Below are 18,186 nucleotides of genomic sequence, written 5' to 3' on the forward strand. Positions count from 1 at the left end.
CACTAACGCTTCTGCGAGAGAAACCCTTGTTAAACGGATCGAAGATGAGAATGGAAACTTATTGAGTTGCAACATGCACCGCCACTGGAGAGAAAATTGAGAAAGTCGAGTTCTCCTAAATATCATTGATTTTTGAAGACATTTAAGAATTATTTATCGGTAGGTACTCTCTCGTTAAGAAAAGATCAGTTCGTAACAATAACGTATCGTTGCCATGCAATTAATTTAATTGCTGGCGACAAACGCGAGGGCAAACGTTCCCCGTAAGTTGGAAACCGCGTAACAAAAACGACGTAACAGAAACGATGTATGTATCTTTACTAGAGCGCGATTCTTGTGTTATTGTTCTCCATGTAATATTCGTAGATATGACTGTGGGGCACGCGCGTGCGACGAGCGTGTATACAAAGGCGCAACGGGGTCTTATAGCCGTGAAGTGCAGTTATGAATGCGAGGATGGGGCGCGAAGGTCGGGGGGTTGCACGTGGCGGGGCACGTTGCCTTCGTATTTTGACAGCACGTCGACACGACGTTTCCGCCTTCGGCACGGAAGCGCCAACTTCCGAAGAGATTTATCGCGGAGGCACGTGAACGAGGGACGATAATTGTCGTGAATTTGGCCAGAGCGACATTTGAATCTTCTCCTCTCCGCCTCTGGCCCTCAGTATCACCGTTCTATTATCGCCTGCTGTCCCACATTCGAAGAAATAGAAATCCCTCTGATATGAATTTGGAATTTCATTAGAATATATTATTCCGAAACCAAATTACGAGAGATGGTAATTGAACTAATTAAATTACTTAGATAATAACTTTATAAATTTTTAAATGTGAACGTTCAAGAAGAAGGGGCGAGGCGAAGAGAGAGAGACAGGGATTTATTTATTTTTTTAATATTATAAAAATATTTTTTTTAAAGAATTATCAGCACGCTAATACCCTTGTATCTAGTAATATAAGCACAGGTGTGCGTGCTGCGCCGTTAATAATAACAGAATTGATAATAAAGTACTTAATTCACCATTTGTTTCAAATAAATATACGTAAATTGCGCATAAAGCATATTGTAACATCTGTATGTAATTACAGAACAGGTATATACCGACTCTAACGTGCTACTGGCGTCCGATGCATATATGCATATCGAAAAGTATTATCGCAATACGATACGGGTATCGTGACTAATAACGCAACGATAGCTGACGTTATGCGTATAGCATATCTGTTTGACGTAAAAGTTGTATTGGAATACAACGGCGGGCAAGTTAGGAGAAAAAAAAGGTGATGTCACCCTCTGTCGACCATATGTGACTTTCCAAAAATACGTAATGCTAATAGTAATTGATGGTCACGTTAGTGCGCCGCTTCCTAATTCGTGTCGTCCATGAAATATATCGAGTGTCCTGTAGAAACGGCGGTACGCCAACAGCTGTTACGCGATGGGCGACGTTGACTTACAATTCACATCTGGTTTACCGAAGGCGACGACGACGACGACGACACCGACATTGCGAGGTATTAGAGAAGCATTAGAAGTTAGTTGACATTCTTTCACGCATTTCGCGCATTCTTCCTATAGCTGCGAGACTGACAAGTACGCGGATAGTTAACAACTTCGAAGGAGTACTAACTACTCGACACCGCGAAAGAAACTCAAGTCTGGCGAGATTTAGTCACGCATTAGGGAATGATCATTTTGAAACTAGATGGTTTACAATATTGATAAAATTATGCATGATATGTCAAATTAATACTTGACGCGACGTAATACTTTACAATTAATACTTGCGCACTCATATTCTTCGACAATTTGATCTCGTATAAAAATCGTATTAGACTAATTACAAATATATGTATTAATATAGTATATGCATTGTAAAAGTTATTGTACATAAATCAAGATACAATAATGTATGTATTATTTATTCTTAAATATGATGCGCTACCATCAATTTCTATAGCATTGCGCAATCAATAAAACATAGCGGATTAAAATGCTGAATGTGTCTTCCACACATGCCGATGGAGACGTAAAAATATATATACTGACCCCTATATAAGTGCTCACGTACCCATAAACATGCGCACGTGTACGTTGACGTGCTTGTATATTAACGCATTCAAATGCATGTGTATCCGCCTATTCGTATATGTATGTATTCAAGAGTAGATATTATACATCCCCATGAGAAGATGCGGGCGAGTGACAACCATATGCATTGCGTTGAATCCATAATATCGCAATATGTGAATGTCGACAAGGCGGTCTCTGATGTGTAAAAAAAAAAAAAAAAAGAGATTGAAAGCCGACCAGCTACCTCTACGTCAACAGCTTCCATCCTTTTTCTTTTTTAGGGATAGGTATGTAAAGCTTGCTCACATAACAGAGTGAGGTGGAATCAAATTTTATGTCCATTTCATTAATCGAGGATTATTAAACGCTCGCTAATCTGATCAAAATCCAAATAGAACTGCAAATATCACAATGCCATGAAATTTAATGGCATTAATATTATCGCGAGAAATATTTTAAAATATTTTTAATTCGTCATTATAGGAAAGAGGACTTCTTTCGTGCATAATAACGTGCATTAATAAGCATGAGATGTATGCCGTTTATATTTTGCATTCTGTTCTTGTCATGCGACATTATACATTCGAATTGTCGCTCGTTTTGATATAAACAGCGATATTATCTATGATAAAAATAGAGCGTATAAGTTTTGAACGGATGCATTATATATTCACGTAGGTCAAAGAGTAAGCTGGTGTTAGACCCTGATATCCTGCGCGATATAAGTCTTATAAATATAAATGATCTGATCATGAGCATCAGCGATGTGGTTGATTTCGGTTAGCATAAAAGGTGATTTTTAATAATCTATTTGTGACCTCGACAAAATTGTAAATGTTTCCGTATTGTATTTCGAGTTATCAATAACTCGATTACGTCACCATATGATAACTGTATCGACTAGGTATTTTATAGCATAATTAACATTTTATATTTTTTATATTTACATAAATTTACCACTCTTACCGCATAAACGTCGTGTCGCGTCATCTTTTTTGTAAACATACGAGAAGATATAGATTTTTTTTTAAAATTATCTTTTCCTTGATGTACCTGCAGTATTATGAGGCTCTTTAAAATAAGCCTCTCGATTGTTACGTATCATATGTAAATCTTTTTTATATACCGATAGTTTTCCTCGAGCCACATATCACTCTATATCACACGCTCGCTGCATTGTTCGTACGCTTGAAGAACGGCCGAATTAGCTTTGCTAATTCCGATGTAAATGTATAACATAACTTCATCCGTGGTTTCGCGCCTCAGCGCCACGGCGAGAAAGAGGTGGCCGCGCGCGCATATGAAGTGGGCGATAAAGGATCGCGGAGAAAGACAGGCGGCAAGAAAGTTACATATGTCGCGTAAAAATCAATTTATCGGCGTCGGATCTCGGGCATTGTGTTCTCGGTACGTGGAACAACGTTGGGCGGAGGGAGGGGCGGAGATGGGCGGAAAGAGGAAACGGTGTGGAAATGTAAACGTACCGTAAAAATTCAAATGCATATGTGGACTAAGGCACGCGTAGATGCTGTGGGGTAACCACGCGTGCCCACGCGCAAAACTCGAGCGCGCGCTCGCCGCCGATTGGTACTCCGGGCACTCGCGCGACGAAGAACGGCGAAAATAGCACGACAATCCCTCGGAGAGAGAGATACGTGTGTTTTCCGCAATTAGCACCTATACCGATAAGCCGACATTCTTCGTCTGTGTCGCCTCGGTCGCTGTCGAACGAACCTTCGCTCGTTTTCGTGTGCACCTACGCGCCTAGACGCACCACACACACACACACGCGCGCGTGTGTTAAGTCATGTCGAAGCTCGAACGGTTTACAAGTATAATGAGACTTGTGAGCCGCATAACATTACATCGCTGCTCTCTCTTGCTCGGGATATAGATTAACTGTTTACATGAGCAGTGCGGATTGGAGGAATCGACCAATTGCGGGGATATTGCGTAATATATATAAGTTAATACAGAGTATATAAAATTGCTAAGATATAAAGTAAGATATAAAATTATACAACTTACTTTAGTTATTTCTATCATTTTTATTTAGAACCTTGAAATGTTTTTAAGTCTTACACAGAGAAATGATCACTGAAAGATATATAACGTAGATATTATTAATTATTAAATACAGAAGAATTAGTTTGGAGAATAAAATAGTGCAATATTAATATTCGACGATTTACTTTTCAGATTTTATAAATCGTAATTATTTTCATATTAAGTGAATCATGAACGTTTATGATAACAGTCAAATAGATAGAAACTGGGCTAATATACGGTGTTGGGCTGGATCTTTTGTGCCTAATAATATTTATTATTCGCGTTATGAATTTTTTCGCTTAGCAAACTACCGCGCCGTTGCTGTCGGTCTTAAATTGATAATCAATTTAACAATACCAATACGAATCTCTAGAACCTTTGCAAAGAATTTATTATTTATTATTGAAATAATTATTTTCCTTGTAAATACAGATGTACATGCAACAAATTCTTTTTTTTTTTTAATATATATTCCCTCGACACCACACAACTAACAGAAGTGCATCCACAAACGGATGTAAATTTGAACGTTTCACTACGGAACAGCTATCGGATGTTTGATTTTCGGATATACTTTCAGACCTGAATTCGGCACTTCGGTTTACGGTACGATGAAATACAGCGCTCGTTGAGAATTCAAACGTCAGATTTTCGATGCGAATAACGCCCTTGCACGCCCGCGCTGCTCGCATCGATATCTGGGTGGAATTCATAAAGTACGTACCATGTAGAGGCACGTCAAAGCGAGGCTCGCAAAAAGCATCGATAGACCATATCGTTTCAATCATCGATAACGCCCACGATAAAAAGATGCCGCGCTTCACTGGGCCATTGAGGGCTCATATGGATAACATGAAAGAAAAGTTGAGTTAAGTGGATTGGTCGAACGCGACGCGGTGAGTATTATAGTTTATGCAGTGGATATATTCCCCGATACGCACAGAAGGCCGAATAACTTTATTTTAGTTTAAGTGATTTCACATATCGTAGGAGATTTTCACATTACGCGCCATAATTTATTATTTAGTAACTATAGCACTGGGGAGCCGGCATTTTAATATTCTTATCATTCTAAATTCAGATAAACGCCCAAGAATACTCATTATTTTCCCAATTACCAAATACCCAATTATTTATATGCAAATTATCGTAGCTACGTCGAGCGTCTTACCGTATGAGCTCCTCTTAATTGACACCCCGCTCACGTATCGAGCGCGACAAATTTAACATCATATCGCGCGTGGAATGCCGGAATACCAGCGAAGTCGCGTCCGAACTTTCGATGGGTTTTAATAAAATGCCGTGGCGAATGTCGCTGCACAATAACCGTAAAGGCACCTTGCACACGAGCTTGAATGCAAGGGTGGCTCACCCTTCGCGTACACGTGCCCGCGCTACCCCACGCGTGCCATTTCTATTTCACTGACGGGTACGATGGCTATAAGGCGGGGGCAGCCTTAGCTGAAGGGGCGGCTCGAAAAGGGTGCCCCCCTTCCCCCCCCCCCGTACGATCCTATGCAGAGAGAGAGAACTGCTCTATACATATAACGGGCTTCCGCACGTGGACATTCTCAGCTTACCGAGACAAATCCGCGATCCTGCATGCATAAAGTATTAAGCTGTTGAAAATTTATGAAAATGCACGTAATTTTTCCAAGTCGGTCTCTGACACCCCTTTTCTCTCCTAGCCGCTTAATCTCGGTTTATGAATGTTCCATGAAGAATCTACTGAACTAAACGTTTAATTCATTGCGAGAAATCGTGTATGCTTAAAACTTCATTGATCCAGAAACTGTAATCGTATAGGGAGATTTGGTAATTGATGGGTATATAGTGAGATTATTGTGAACTATTAATTATTTGCTGCTATAATAATTAAAGAAGCATATAAATATCTTTTTTTAATATTATTTTTAAATATTCTCAATTTATAATATAAATTCATATATCGATATTGCGGCATATTACATTATTTCCGTTCTTTTATTTTAAAGTATTTTATAAAAAAATTTGTTTGAATAAATAGTAGATATTTATGCAGCACATATTAATTTGTATATTTGTAATCATACTCGCATCACAATATCGATAAATATTCCTATTATATTTCACTTTTTAGAAATATTTAGCGATACGAATTAGATTACTTTTATATTTTTGATAAAAGTATTTAATATTGCTAGTAATAATATACAACGCAAAACATATATAATACATGTAAGAGTATTATAGTCTTATAAATACACAGGCAAAGGAGTTAATAATAATCAGCGCAGAAACGTGTGGACAAAGCGTTCGTGAAAAATGAGCATTGTGTGCGATAAGTTTATTTGGAATACCTTATCGCGGCTGTAAGCGAGACGCCCCCAAACATATTTCATCCATCCGCTCACTCTCGGCCCCTCTATACTTACCCCAATATTGAAACAGGAGTCGGATCTTAGCGCGGGCCCCGGGGGACAAGCGTGGACGCGTTTATATTCGCACTCTCTCGAGCACCCTTGCTACTCTAAAACGGGTTTCGAAAAGGGTACCGGTATAACTTCGAAGCCTCTTATCAAAATAATGGTTACATCTTCATAAATATTTGACCGTTCGTTTTATTGGAGGCCCGCGACTGTCGGCAGATCAGTATGGAAATAAGTGAGCAGATGAGGAGGGGGATTCACAGGAGATTGCGAATAATGCTCCGCGCGAATTAAAAATTTAAAAATGCGGATCGTGCTTAAAATAGTGAACACGGTTTGTTTCATCTTCATTTACTAAAGCTTATTGTTCCTACCGCTTGTATAATCAATAACATTCTATTATTTTTCTCAATAATCAAACTGTGGATATGATATATCGTGCGATCTACTTTAAGATTTCAGTCAATGCTATTGAGAAAGAAGTAAAAAAAAAAATCATGTTTTAAGTTGATATTTCTGTACGGTTCTGTCAGTAACAATTTCAATTATATAAGGATGTTTATTAATTATTACTAATTACATTTACGTGAAGGATATTTTTGATAAAAAATATGATGAGTATGATGTGCGCATATAAAGAATTATAATCAGCATATAATTATAATATACTCTTAAATCAATAAATAAATAATTAATATATATTTCAGAGCTGAGGAAATATACTGACTGAGAACACTACGATTTAAAGGACGATCCGTCGGCATATGTCTATCAAAGAATGTCCGTTGACATTCCGAGCATTCCTGAGCTGTGATGCTTAAGTTTCATTAGCGACGTCCGGTATTTATAAATGTAAATTATCACTGATTCGATGATCCCGGAATTAACCCGGTACAGCCAACTGTCTTCCTCTTCTTCATTTTTATATGCAGAATCAGTGAAAGTGCTCTTTCATTCATATTTCGTTATCTTCCATTTATAAACATGTAAGGAGATTTATTTTATAATTAATTTTAGCGCAATTATTTCAACAAATAATCGTTCACAAGCGAGTTAATATGTATGTGTATATATATAATATTTCGTAAGTTTCTCGATTTCTTTGTGTCTCGTTCGGTGGCGCGTTGCGTCCACTAAAGTATCCTTTTACCCGCTCGAAGAGCTAAAGCGACTAAAGGCGTCAAAAGTCTCTGCAGCGATTTTTTGCCGTTACCGACCCTGGAGAGTCACTAGAGCCGAAAGAGCGTGGGTGTCTGGATGGAAGAGCGTGCACGGTAAGTGCACGCGGGTGTGTAAACATTTCAAATTAGTATTCAGATGCGCAGCTGTTGACTGCTCGGCGGCCGCTCGCTTTCGAGGGCTTCTGAGGCTTCGTTTAATTGTAAGGAGGCAGATGCCCTCCTCTTCCTCTCCACTGCCTCCGTCGCGTCCACCTTTCGCGACTTTCTTCCATCTCCTCCCGGCTCCTCTACGAGGACTGCGAGACATCGTCGCCCTTTTCATTCGGACGGCTAGCCACCCTCGTACAGTTTTAACCCCACGGGTTGACCAGTCCTCGTGTATGGTTTCTTCCGAGCTGAGACGTCGTATATACACCCGAACAGAAATACGTGAGCGCGTGCCAAGTATTTTAGGATAAACGTGTATCCTGTCACAAACGCATGTAACGTCGAGACATTTTGTGTTCTAAGACTAGTGGTATATATTAAGGTTTGCAACTGCTACTTTACTTCGTGCTACAGTAATTTTAAGTCTTTCAACATTGTTTTGAAATCACAGAATCGCAAACTTGATAGTTTTGCAAAAATTAAAATATTGATTATATATACATATTGTCTATGCAACCTGTAATATATAATCGAAAAGAAAATAACTCCTATAATACAAAAATAAAAAGTAAAAATGTAAAATTTTTTAATACGAAATTTTATTTCAGAAACATCAACTTTCAAGATTATAAGATTTAATTATTTGTAATGCGCACAATTGTAACAATCAAATACAAGAAACTATCGCTATTTATTTATTAATTGCAAAAAATCTGCTTATCATAAAATTTGTGTTTGTTTGTTGTATTGTTGATAATTTTTAAATAACGCAAATATATCGTGATTATATACGGGACGAATAATTCGGAACTAATTATTTGTTGGACATATTTGTGAAAAAATTGGAGTTTGTTAGAGCCTTCGAACATGAAAGGAACTCCATAATAAGAGCAACAACTCTCACTATAATTGCCAGTGATTAATAGAGAAGCAATCTGATCTCTCGACGTGTCGTGCGACAGCGTGGAATTAAAGTTGTCGAGGTATAATGACGAGAACATTATACGAATTGCGGATCAATCGGACAGACAGGCCCGCAATTAGAAATATTAAAATGAAACGAAAATGGGAACGTTCGATCGGTTTTGCCCAATAGTCGGCAATCTGGTGATTCATAACCCGTAGTTATATCAATCAGATCGAGGCTGTTTTATAACGGACAATTCAAAAGCAGTGAATTATTATAATCTTTACACGTTTGGATTTATTATGTATCTATACAAAATGTATATTGCAATTGTTAATTTAATTATTATAAATTTAATTATTACAATTAACAAAATTTCAGAGTAAGAAATATCAATTTTAACACAGGAAATGTGAGGAAGATTGTCAAGTCGCAATATTTTAAGGATTCCTGTTTTTAATAAACTTGTTATTTTTTTGTTGTTTACTTCAACACAAAGTATATGGTATCATGAATAATTTAAACCAATATCTTCATGTGGAAATTAAAATTCAGAACCCGTAGCGAATTTAATAGGCGATGATATTCAACAGATTCATGTCTCCATTATAGTAGTAGTAACAGTAGGAGTGTGTGGTCTGCGTGAAATGAATGGTAAGGATAATGCGATCATTAATCTGTCAAGAGTGCCGTGTTATGACATTCTATAAACGATGTAAAATCTGATTAATCGCGGCCATACGGTGGCGCACCTTAACTAAACAGTCGTTATTAACTTAATAAATTTGCTAAGAGCAATAAACCTATAGTCGAGTTGGACTTCATTTCGTCCTTGATTAGTTAAATATAGAGTTAAGCATATACATATATCCGGTTATCCATCATGAAGTAGCTTACGCAAAATGGTAAATTATAATGCTCGAAAAATAACATATGGAGGAAGCCAGAAAAGTCGGAGCTCAATTTATAATTAGCTTTAAATCTGCATCGAAATAATCTTTACGCGTTACGCGTTTGAAAGAAAACAAACAACGAGCGCGCGGGTTTGAATAATACCGATTATATCATTGCTGCGATTAGAATGAATAAAGAAACAATATGTTTCTCGTATTATAAAACGCATTTATTTGACGTAGATAAAAAAAACTAGCATTGAAATTTGTCAAAGAATCTTTCTCTAAGGTGTTATGTAATATTTTTGTTATATATTTCTGTCATTCGTATGTGCGTGTAACGATAAACTCGGTATGGGGGAGAAAGGATATTATACGTTTAAAAAAGTGCCTACAGATAATAAAACTCTATATACATTACTTGTTACTTTTAATATATTTTATCTAACAACGTTTAAGAATAAAAGTCCAATTATTAAATGAAGGAGTTCGGAGGTGTTGGTCTTATATTTTCGTTGTTCTCTATCCTTTACCTCCACTGCCCGATAAGATCGCCGGAAGATCATAGATCAAACACGTAAACGCACACACCTTGTGTGGCTTGACGCCGCGTCTTGCCGCTTATTATACATTCGTAGTACGATAAGAGCTTACGGTAGTTACACCGCTAAGGGTAGATACGCACTGTTATAAATGTCAGTATTATACGAAGCATCTCTTGGAAAATCTTGCAGGAGAATCGTTGATTCTCGTTGCACATGTACGGCATGTGTCAATCCTCGTTCTGTGGTTTAATAGTGAAACATATACAAGTAACTTATCCGTGATAGCTGTGGATAATTGGTTGAGAGTGCAACGAAGCGTAACTACTTTATTAAGTAGCGCATTGTCGGGCAGTAAGCGTTATTAATGGTAAATAATGATACTTTAATGGTAGCGATCGTAGATAAGAGCCATTGCAGTAAATAATTTATCGGTTTAAGCAATTACGATATTTAGTATAGTTGTTGAGTTATATTCATTGGAACAAGTCGTGGGAAAGTCTAAAATAGTTTTCGCTATACGTAACATGAAGCGTGAAAACTGCAAAAGACTATTGTTTTATAGGTTTTCACAAATTTTTTTTAAGCTTCGAGAATATAAATAAATCAGAAAATATTTTAAAAATGTTTAATTAATTTTGTGAGTAAAACATTATTTTAATTAATATAATAACCGTAAATAACACGCGTTCTTTTCACAAATGTCGCATCTTTTTAGATATTTATCTTTTTTTTTTTTTAATTATTTACCAATTAACATCGAGCTGCGCGAATTTAGCCGGCGGCAGTGGAACATATTGCGTCAGAAGTAAGGGGAAAGGAGTCGATTTAAGCCTGATCGTGGCTAGAACGGAAAAGAAGCCACGGGTGGCGGCAGCCCGATAGCATCGAAACCGATCCTCTCTCATCCACCTCTTGAGTTAGGTAGTTCTCACTGTACCTAACGCATGCAGATCCCCGCGGCCAGAACAACTCTATGGCGCCAAATCGAGGCATTGTTGTTCCAGGTGCCATTACGGCAACCTGCTTACACACACAAACACACACACACACACATTTCGCCTGTTGCAAAAGGTGAAAGCCACGCGGAAGCGAATAACTCGCCTGCGAATGGTAATGCGAATGGATGAGCGTTTCAGACATTGCTTTATAATAAGCCGGACCGTGGCCGATAGCGATAATCATCACGCTATACAAATCGAATTAAACGAGATAAACATCACATGCAAATTTGTCGATTTTAAGGAAAGTAGAAAGATAAGATGTGACGAACGATACGCCCGATGCGCGGCGCACACAACGTTTGGATTTTAATGAAAAATCGAAAATTTCCAAACTCCGACATGCTCGACAAGCGTTAAATAACATATTACGAAATCTGAAATACCGAATTAGAATCACTGAAATCCGGGCAATTTGGCTCATAATTCATACGGCTGATGCGGATCTACAGCGTAATATAGGTTTGGACACACGATATTCTTCTTCCCGTCCTCATAAAACTGATATTCTGATGGGAACGCCGAGGTAGGACGTGACAGGAAAGGGGTCCACCGCAGCTATCATAATACCGAGACACTCGGAACTGGATCTCGTGTTTATGGTGCGTCATCTACGGCATCCTCGAGTTGATTGGTCAGCTCTGGTTACCAGACAGTCAGCTCGAGACAATACGACTGCGTTTTATGTACGTGAATATAGTATAGAATATAAAAATATTATCGCCGGCCCGAAAATAAATTTGGCGGGACAAAGCAGAGACGTTTTAAACTTCTCGACCTCCACTCTGTTTCGCGATTATAAAGAAAGGAGTTATGTGTGATATTAAATTTGCCGTAACCCATCAAGCTTATTAGTTTTCTACCACGCACAGTCTTGCACGAATAATACAAAATCTCTAAATTTGAAAAATATTGCTGAGCTAGAAAAGTATGTATACCTACGCAAAAATATTGTTAGGCACAAAGATCCAATCAAAATTTAAGATGGTTCGACACTAGGCTCTTCGATCAGAGATGGAGCATTCGAGGCAGAACGAGCACCGTCTCATGTCCAGTCTTATTCCTGATGCGATCGGCGCGGCGGCGCAGTTATACGTAGTGCACGTACGCTATTAACGCCGCATTTACGTTGCGGTTAAGAACGCGTGTATATGCGCGCAGGAAGTTACTTATCTCGCCTTTACCCGATGCTAGCACCTCGGTGATATATTATTTAAGAGTGTTATGCTAATACGCGTAAGCGAGCATTACTTCTGGTTCCATGCGCCGAAAGAAGATAGAAACTCGCGCGAGATAAAGAACGTCGAAAGACCGCAAGTGATTTACAACGCAATTTAATTATCTTCATTTGCAGTGCGCATTTTAATACAGATATCTGACCACGGGTTTTGTACACGGTGGCGGAATAACACGCGTTAGTTTTATTAATTAATTTTCATCCAATTCGGGCGAATAAAAGTCAAGCATATTCCATTTTTCCGTAAAAAAAAATTCCCGCAATCTGTATATTTCAACGCAATTGATTGCGTTGAAATATACAGATAAGAAGATAAGAGTCCCAGTAACTTTCGGTTATATCCGAGAGAATTTATTGCCTCATTTATCGGGTCGGCCATTCGTCGCACGTTTTACTTGACGGTTACGCTCGAGAGGCGTCTGGCGATTGCGCTTCTCTGAGAGAACCAAGTCCTTAATAAGCGAACTTCCTGGAACGCGATGAAAAATATGTTTTTGCAGGCACGCACGATACGTGTCGCGATTTTATTATACCCGCCGCTTACTGATGCGCACCTCCGTCAGTTGAAAAGCATGGAAACAATGCATTCATATACCTTCAGATGAATCCATGAATATCATGTCATAAGTATTATATTATTAGTTTTACAAATATTTTCTAAACGAGAAGAAAATACTGGATTTATAAAATTGTGTTTATAAGATAGCCAAAGACGAAAAACAGTTTTGCTGCTTTCGCTACTAAATGTATTTGGATACAACAGGAAATATATAGTTACATATAAATAAAATATTTTATTACAGCTAATATTATCCTCTATATATATATACTTCTTTTTACGTGCCTCACAATACTTTGAGATCACGTTGTGATATAAATCATGATTATGGCTAAACGTTGACACAACGTTATAAGATCTTGTAATTGTGAAAATAATGTTCTTCCCCGTTGCGCTCACATGAACGTATTATATGGCGCAGCGAGGCCCGAGGCCGAAGCAAACATTCTGTAAAAGCGGTCAAATCGCTCGCTTCCGCTTAGTCTTTGGACAGGCGACAGGTCAGCGGATAAGGTGGGGCCGACGTTTATGAACCTGCTGCGCCTTTGCGTATCTAGTCGGTATACATGCACCTGACATGAAACTCAATTTTCAAATCGATTTACATACGTCGAGCGATTAATCCTTTGACTGCGACATGTAAAACTGTTTACTCTCAAAATCTCTAACGAGTCAAATAGAAATACATTACAATTGAGATATAGGTACTGTGCAAGTTTAGTATTTTTTTACAATAACTAAAGTAGAATTATTATTATTTACCGTAGAGTGTTATTCGTTAAGAAGACACACAATAATACATAAAATTTATCTCAATACAAAATAACAATGTGAAACAAGATATTACAATAATGTAATGCACATAAATGTATCTTAATATGGCACACGTTTAGTTATTTGTTATTAGTGTTCTCGCGCGATAAGAAATTCAACGGATTTAAGTAAGGGCCGTGAAAAGACGTAAAAAAAAAAAAAAAAAAAAAAAACAACGTTGCCCAAAGTTGAAATAAGCAGCTGGGCCGCCTCTGGGGCACCGAGGGCAGCGAGCAACGCTTGAGCCGCGATAAAATTCGAGACTGCACGTGCTCGCACAAATCGAGCCACGATGCCCACGATCCTCTCTCTAATTCATATTCCTGCACCTGACTGACCTCTTATTCTCCTGCGGATCTCATTTAACACCCCCGCGGGCAAGCGGTCTCTCCCTGACTCCACCGCGCGGTCATCACCTGCGCCGCTCGTGCCCGGCGTGGTTCTTACTTTTTGGGGGTACCGGGGTACGTGCCCTTTGCCTCGAGTTTATAGGCGAGCCGCTAATTTCACCTTGAATATTATTAATACCGGTGTCATTCGGGTGGGCCATACAAATGGTTTGACTCTATACATTCGGACAATGTCCTACCGCGGGCACGTGTCTCTGTCTGCGTGACCATGCGGAGCAAATCGTACCCGGTGTGTATTTTTCGTTCAAGAAATTATCATGATTTAAAAACAGGCTATACAAAAGACGTCGCGTTTAATTTGCGCTTTATATCGCAATGCTATCTAGGATGAAATAATAAGATAAAAATATTCTACAATAAAATATTCAAATGTAGAGATTAATCTCACACAATCATCATGACGCAAGATCAGCAAAGCTGCATTGGAACAAAGGCCTATGGGTATTCGTCAGACGTACGGTTTGCACGGAATAAATTTGTCGACGTTGCTTAAGGGGAAATGCAGAATTCGCAATGTAATGCTCTATCTCTTTTTAAATAATTGCCGGGTAAAAGTAACCGAGCCTCGTTTTAAAGCGCATAATTGGTCGGTTTTAATTCACGCGCATTTATCTGATGCGTCAGCTGCTTGTTGCATAATACCACCCTCCAACTATGATGCCGCAGATTGACTTTACATCGTGTTTACGATTACGGGAAAATCTCTTTCCCGTGGCGTAAGCCACACGGGGCACGTGATAGGCGAGCGTTAAATTGTACGCGGCATTTCAGAGGCTCGCTTTACGCATATGCGGATGCACGCGAAGAGTGGCCTACTCCCATTTCCGGACGTGTCGCATTTCACGCTGTTGACTTTCGAAATACGTTAAAAATGTCCGGCTAATTAATAATCATGCGGAATACCTAGTACACCGATTGCCACTTATTCAACCCATTCTCGTTCTTTGTTTACCTCTTCCTGCGCGCATCCTCGACGCTTATATGCTGATAATTTAGAGTTGTTTAAGAATTTCGCAGCGAGAGAACTTTACGGCGGGACAGGTGAAGTTGTAAGCGCTAAACAGGAAGTGACCACCTTAGGTGGTTTGCATACCGGTACTAATGCGTATACGTGTCGGAAACGAAAATATATTACTTAGGACCAAGAAATCCTTACGAACGATCCACACAAAAGAGTCAATTGAATTTTCAGGAGAAGAAAAAGAAGGTCGGTTAAATTTACCAAAGTATCTTTATAGTTAGGATAAAATTGTGTTTTCTTATTAATTTTGACACATCGTATCTACCAGCATTAGAAAATATTAAAGAGCGAACGCGGAGGAGCAAAATCTGATGAGAAAAAACTGTAATGTATGTGCGGATAGCGTATTAGAATTCAATCGTGACGTTATTGAAATGAAATCTTCATAGTGCTCGATTTGCTCGGAATATCCGGTGTGTCGCGGATGTACGGTCCTATAAAAGAGTATAGACGGGACGTAGGAAACATCGCATTAAAAAAGCCAAGTGGTAAAGGTACAATGACTGCGCGACACGGTTTATGCATTAGATCCACATGTTCTTCATTAACGACAATAAGACGGACCACCGGAAACGGTTCCGTTTCCTTTGAAGAACATCGACAACTCACGTGTCATTCTCTGATAAACGACGAGTTATGGAAGTGAAATTGAACAATCACCAACGAAATATTCTACTTGTGCGTACACCATCATTGTACCAATGCTGCATCTGTGTCAGTAGTATATTGTAATAAACACCAATTTCGTATAACATTTTTCCATTTGCAATATAATTCATAACAGCATTAAAATTGCCAATTCGTAAATGTCTTGATTTATATTGTTCGAAAGTATTGAATTTTTAATAAGAGGAAGCTAAAAAGTTAAGTAAGGCCGTAAGAAAATAAATCAATCACAGTCGATTATTCTCCTTGAGCTCGAAGAATAATCGAGTGTGCGTGGTTTATTTTCTTATGGCCTTACGATTATGACTAAAAACTTTGTTACGTACAATGGCCCTTAATTTTTAATGTCTTAACAGTGTCGAAAGATGTCATTTTCAGTATCAGACCTTTAAATGAAGACAATCGCTTGTTCTTTGGTTTACGCGTCGACGTACTACGACGCATGACGCGCGATATTACTGCGATATTAAAACCATATATAAGGTAGTTTCTCTGTATACGGAAGCATGAAACGCGTATGCTGAATGGATGACCGAAATTGATAAAGTGCTTCATACGTATCATCCAATATTGGTCACGCGAAAAGGAGAACAGTAAAAAGAATCGTGCGGGAGGAATGGCCAGCAATCTTGATATAAGTAATGCATTTCTTTTATATCTCTGCTAGATAAAGAATAATGGATGGGGATAGGTCACGCCGCGTGGATAATATGATATCCGGCACTCTCGCGAGAAGTTTGCGGAGATGACGATAATAATAATCCAATGGACCGTCCGCGCCGCGAGAATATACGGCCTTATAGCGAGTTTACCAAAATTGAAGGATTGACCAGTGCGATAAAGATTTTTATCGCTAGATAAACCGTCACGGTATCATCGATCTTCACTAATATGAAAAAAAATATTGCCGAGTCTTCCAAATATGATAGCAGCAATATAATATCAAATTTTGTTTATAATTATATACTTTATACATTTTCGTAAAAAGATACTACATTTTAAACATAATTAAATTTGCATTTTATTACCTAAAATTTTTGTATATATGTTTGACGCTTATCAAGTAATCTCATAATATAAAGTGATCAAAGTTACCTTAATTATACAAACAGTATAAATAGGATGTCCATTAAGATCAATAGGAAAACATCTGTTGTTCTAAATACGGCGGTGCTTATAGCAGCATGATAATTATTTTTAGTGGAGACATATTTGCATTAAGAATCAACACGGTGATCAACTAAAAGGGGTATTCAGAAATGAGTCACAGCCACTCTTACATTGAAGAGACGGTTCTACTAATACCAGTATAATTCTTATTTTGAAGTGCACATCATGGAGATGTCAACGAAAGATTAATTCACACTCGTTTCTTTCGGTGCCTAATTAATTGAATATAATGCGTTTATATATGGAGATTATCTATAACTTGTATCATTATAAGGAACAACAGATGTGGAAATTAAAATGGATATATCACTTACAATTAGAAACAATAGTATATTATGTATGATAATGAAATAAAGAAGAAAAATTTAAGCTGCAATTGCAGATTGTTTAAAAATAAACGTGAGATATGATAAAACAAGAGCAGGCAATGTTAAGTTTGTCTCGTAATAAGAATACATTTTTTTAACTAATTAATTTGTCAATTACCTAAAGTTATTACTTAGCTACTTTAAGAGTTATCAGTCTTCCTTTCAAATATATATATATAAAACAAGTAATCTTTTCGGATAATAACGGATTCGTGCGAAATGAAACACACGATTACTTAATGTAACTGTGAAATAATATTTTGCCTCTTGCATCTCTCACGAATTCATCTTTGGTAAGATATTAGCCAGAGACGCAGAGAAGTGACATATGGTAGGCTCTACGCCCAATATCACCCTAGACTTGATGGAGTACTTGGGGAGATTCGCTTAGATTCTACGCTCCAGAACCCGTCCGAACGCCTGACCACCGTCCGCCGTGCTTGCTCGCCCCCGAATAAAGCGGCTTTCTTCTCCCCGTGCACGCTTCTTATCGAAGAAATATCATTTTATTTCATTTATGGCTTGGACGTCAAAGGGGGATTTCGTCTCCGTCCGACTTCTATATTTTTATGGGGATTTCGGATCTCAATCATATATTTTGTGGCGATTTGTCCGTCTAAACTTATCTATATCTCGATCTACATACATATATCTAGCATAAAAATTAAACTGTCCAATTAGATAATTTCATAGGTTTTTATCTAGATCATAACTTCTGCTTTTAGCGAATGACACTTCAA

At 38.1% G+C, this 18,186-nt stretch overlaps 2 protein-coding genes across 10 annotated transcripts in view; one reads left to right on the forward strand and one right to left on the reverse strand.

The window, feature by feature from the left end:
- Positions 1-18,186, forward strand: part of LOC143900272 (uncharacterized) — a 227,408-nt gene that overhangs the window by 163,091 nt on the left and 46,131 nt on the right. For 3 of the 9 annotated variants that reach the window (XM_077411418.1, XM_077411419.1, XM_077411417.1), the window contains exon 1: positions 827-1,515. The exons of 5 other annotated variants lie outside the window; for them this stretch is intronic. In XM_077411418.1, the coding sequence (XP_077267544.1) occupies positions 1,440-1,515 (76 nt within the window). In that variant the 5' untranslated portion in view covers positions 827-1,439. Of the gene's footprint in view, positions 1-826; positions 1,516-1,579; positions 2,472-18,186 lie in introns of those variants that run through there. One more of the 9 variants, XR_013257741.1, reaches the window with a different exon arrangement.
- LOC143900269 (18S rRNA (guanine-N(7))-methyltransferase) overlaps positions 1-18,186 on the reverse strand; it is a 166,205-nt gene that overhangs the window by 37,194 nt on the left and 110,825 nt on the right. The window lies entirely within an intron of this gene.

This window comes from Temnothorax americanus, unplaced genomic scaffold, assembly GCF_048541705.1.
Source record: "Temnothorax americanus isolate GAGA-0224 unplaced genomic scaffold, ASM4854170v1 Scaffold3, whole genome shotgun sequence".
Taxonomy (NCBI): domain Eukaryota; kingdom Metazoa; phylum Arthropoda; class Insecta; order Hymenoptera; family Formicidae; genus Temnothorax; species Temnothorax americanus.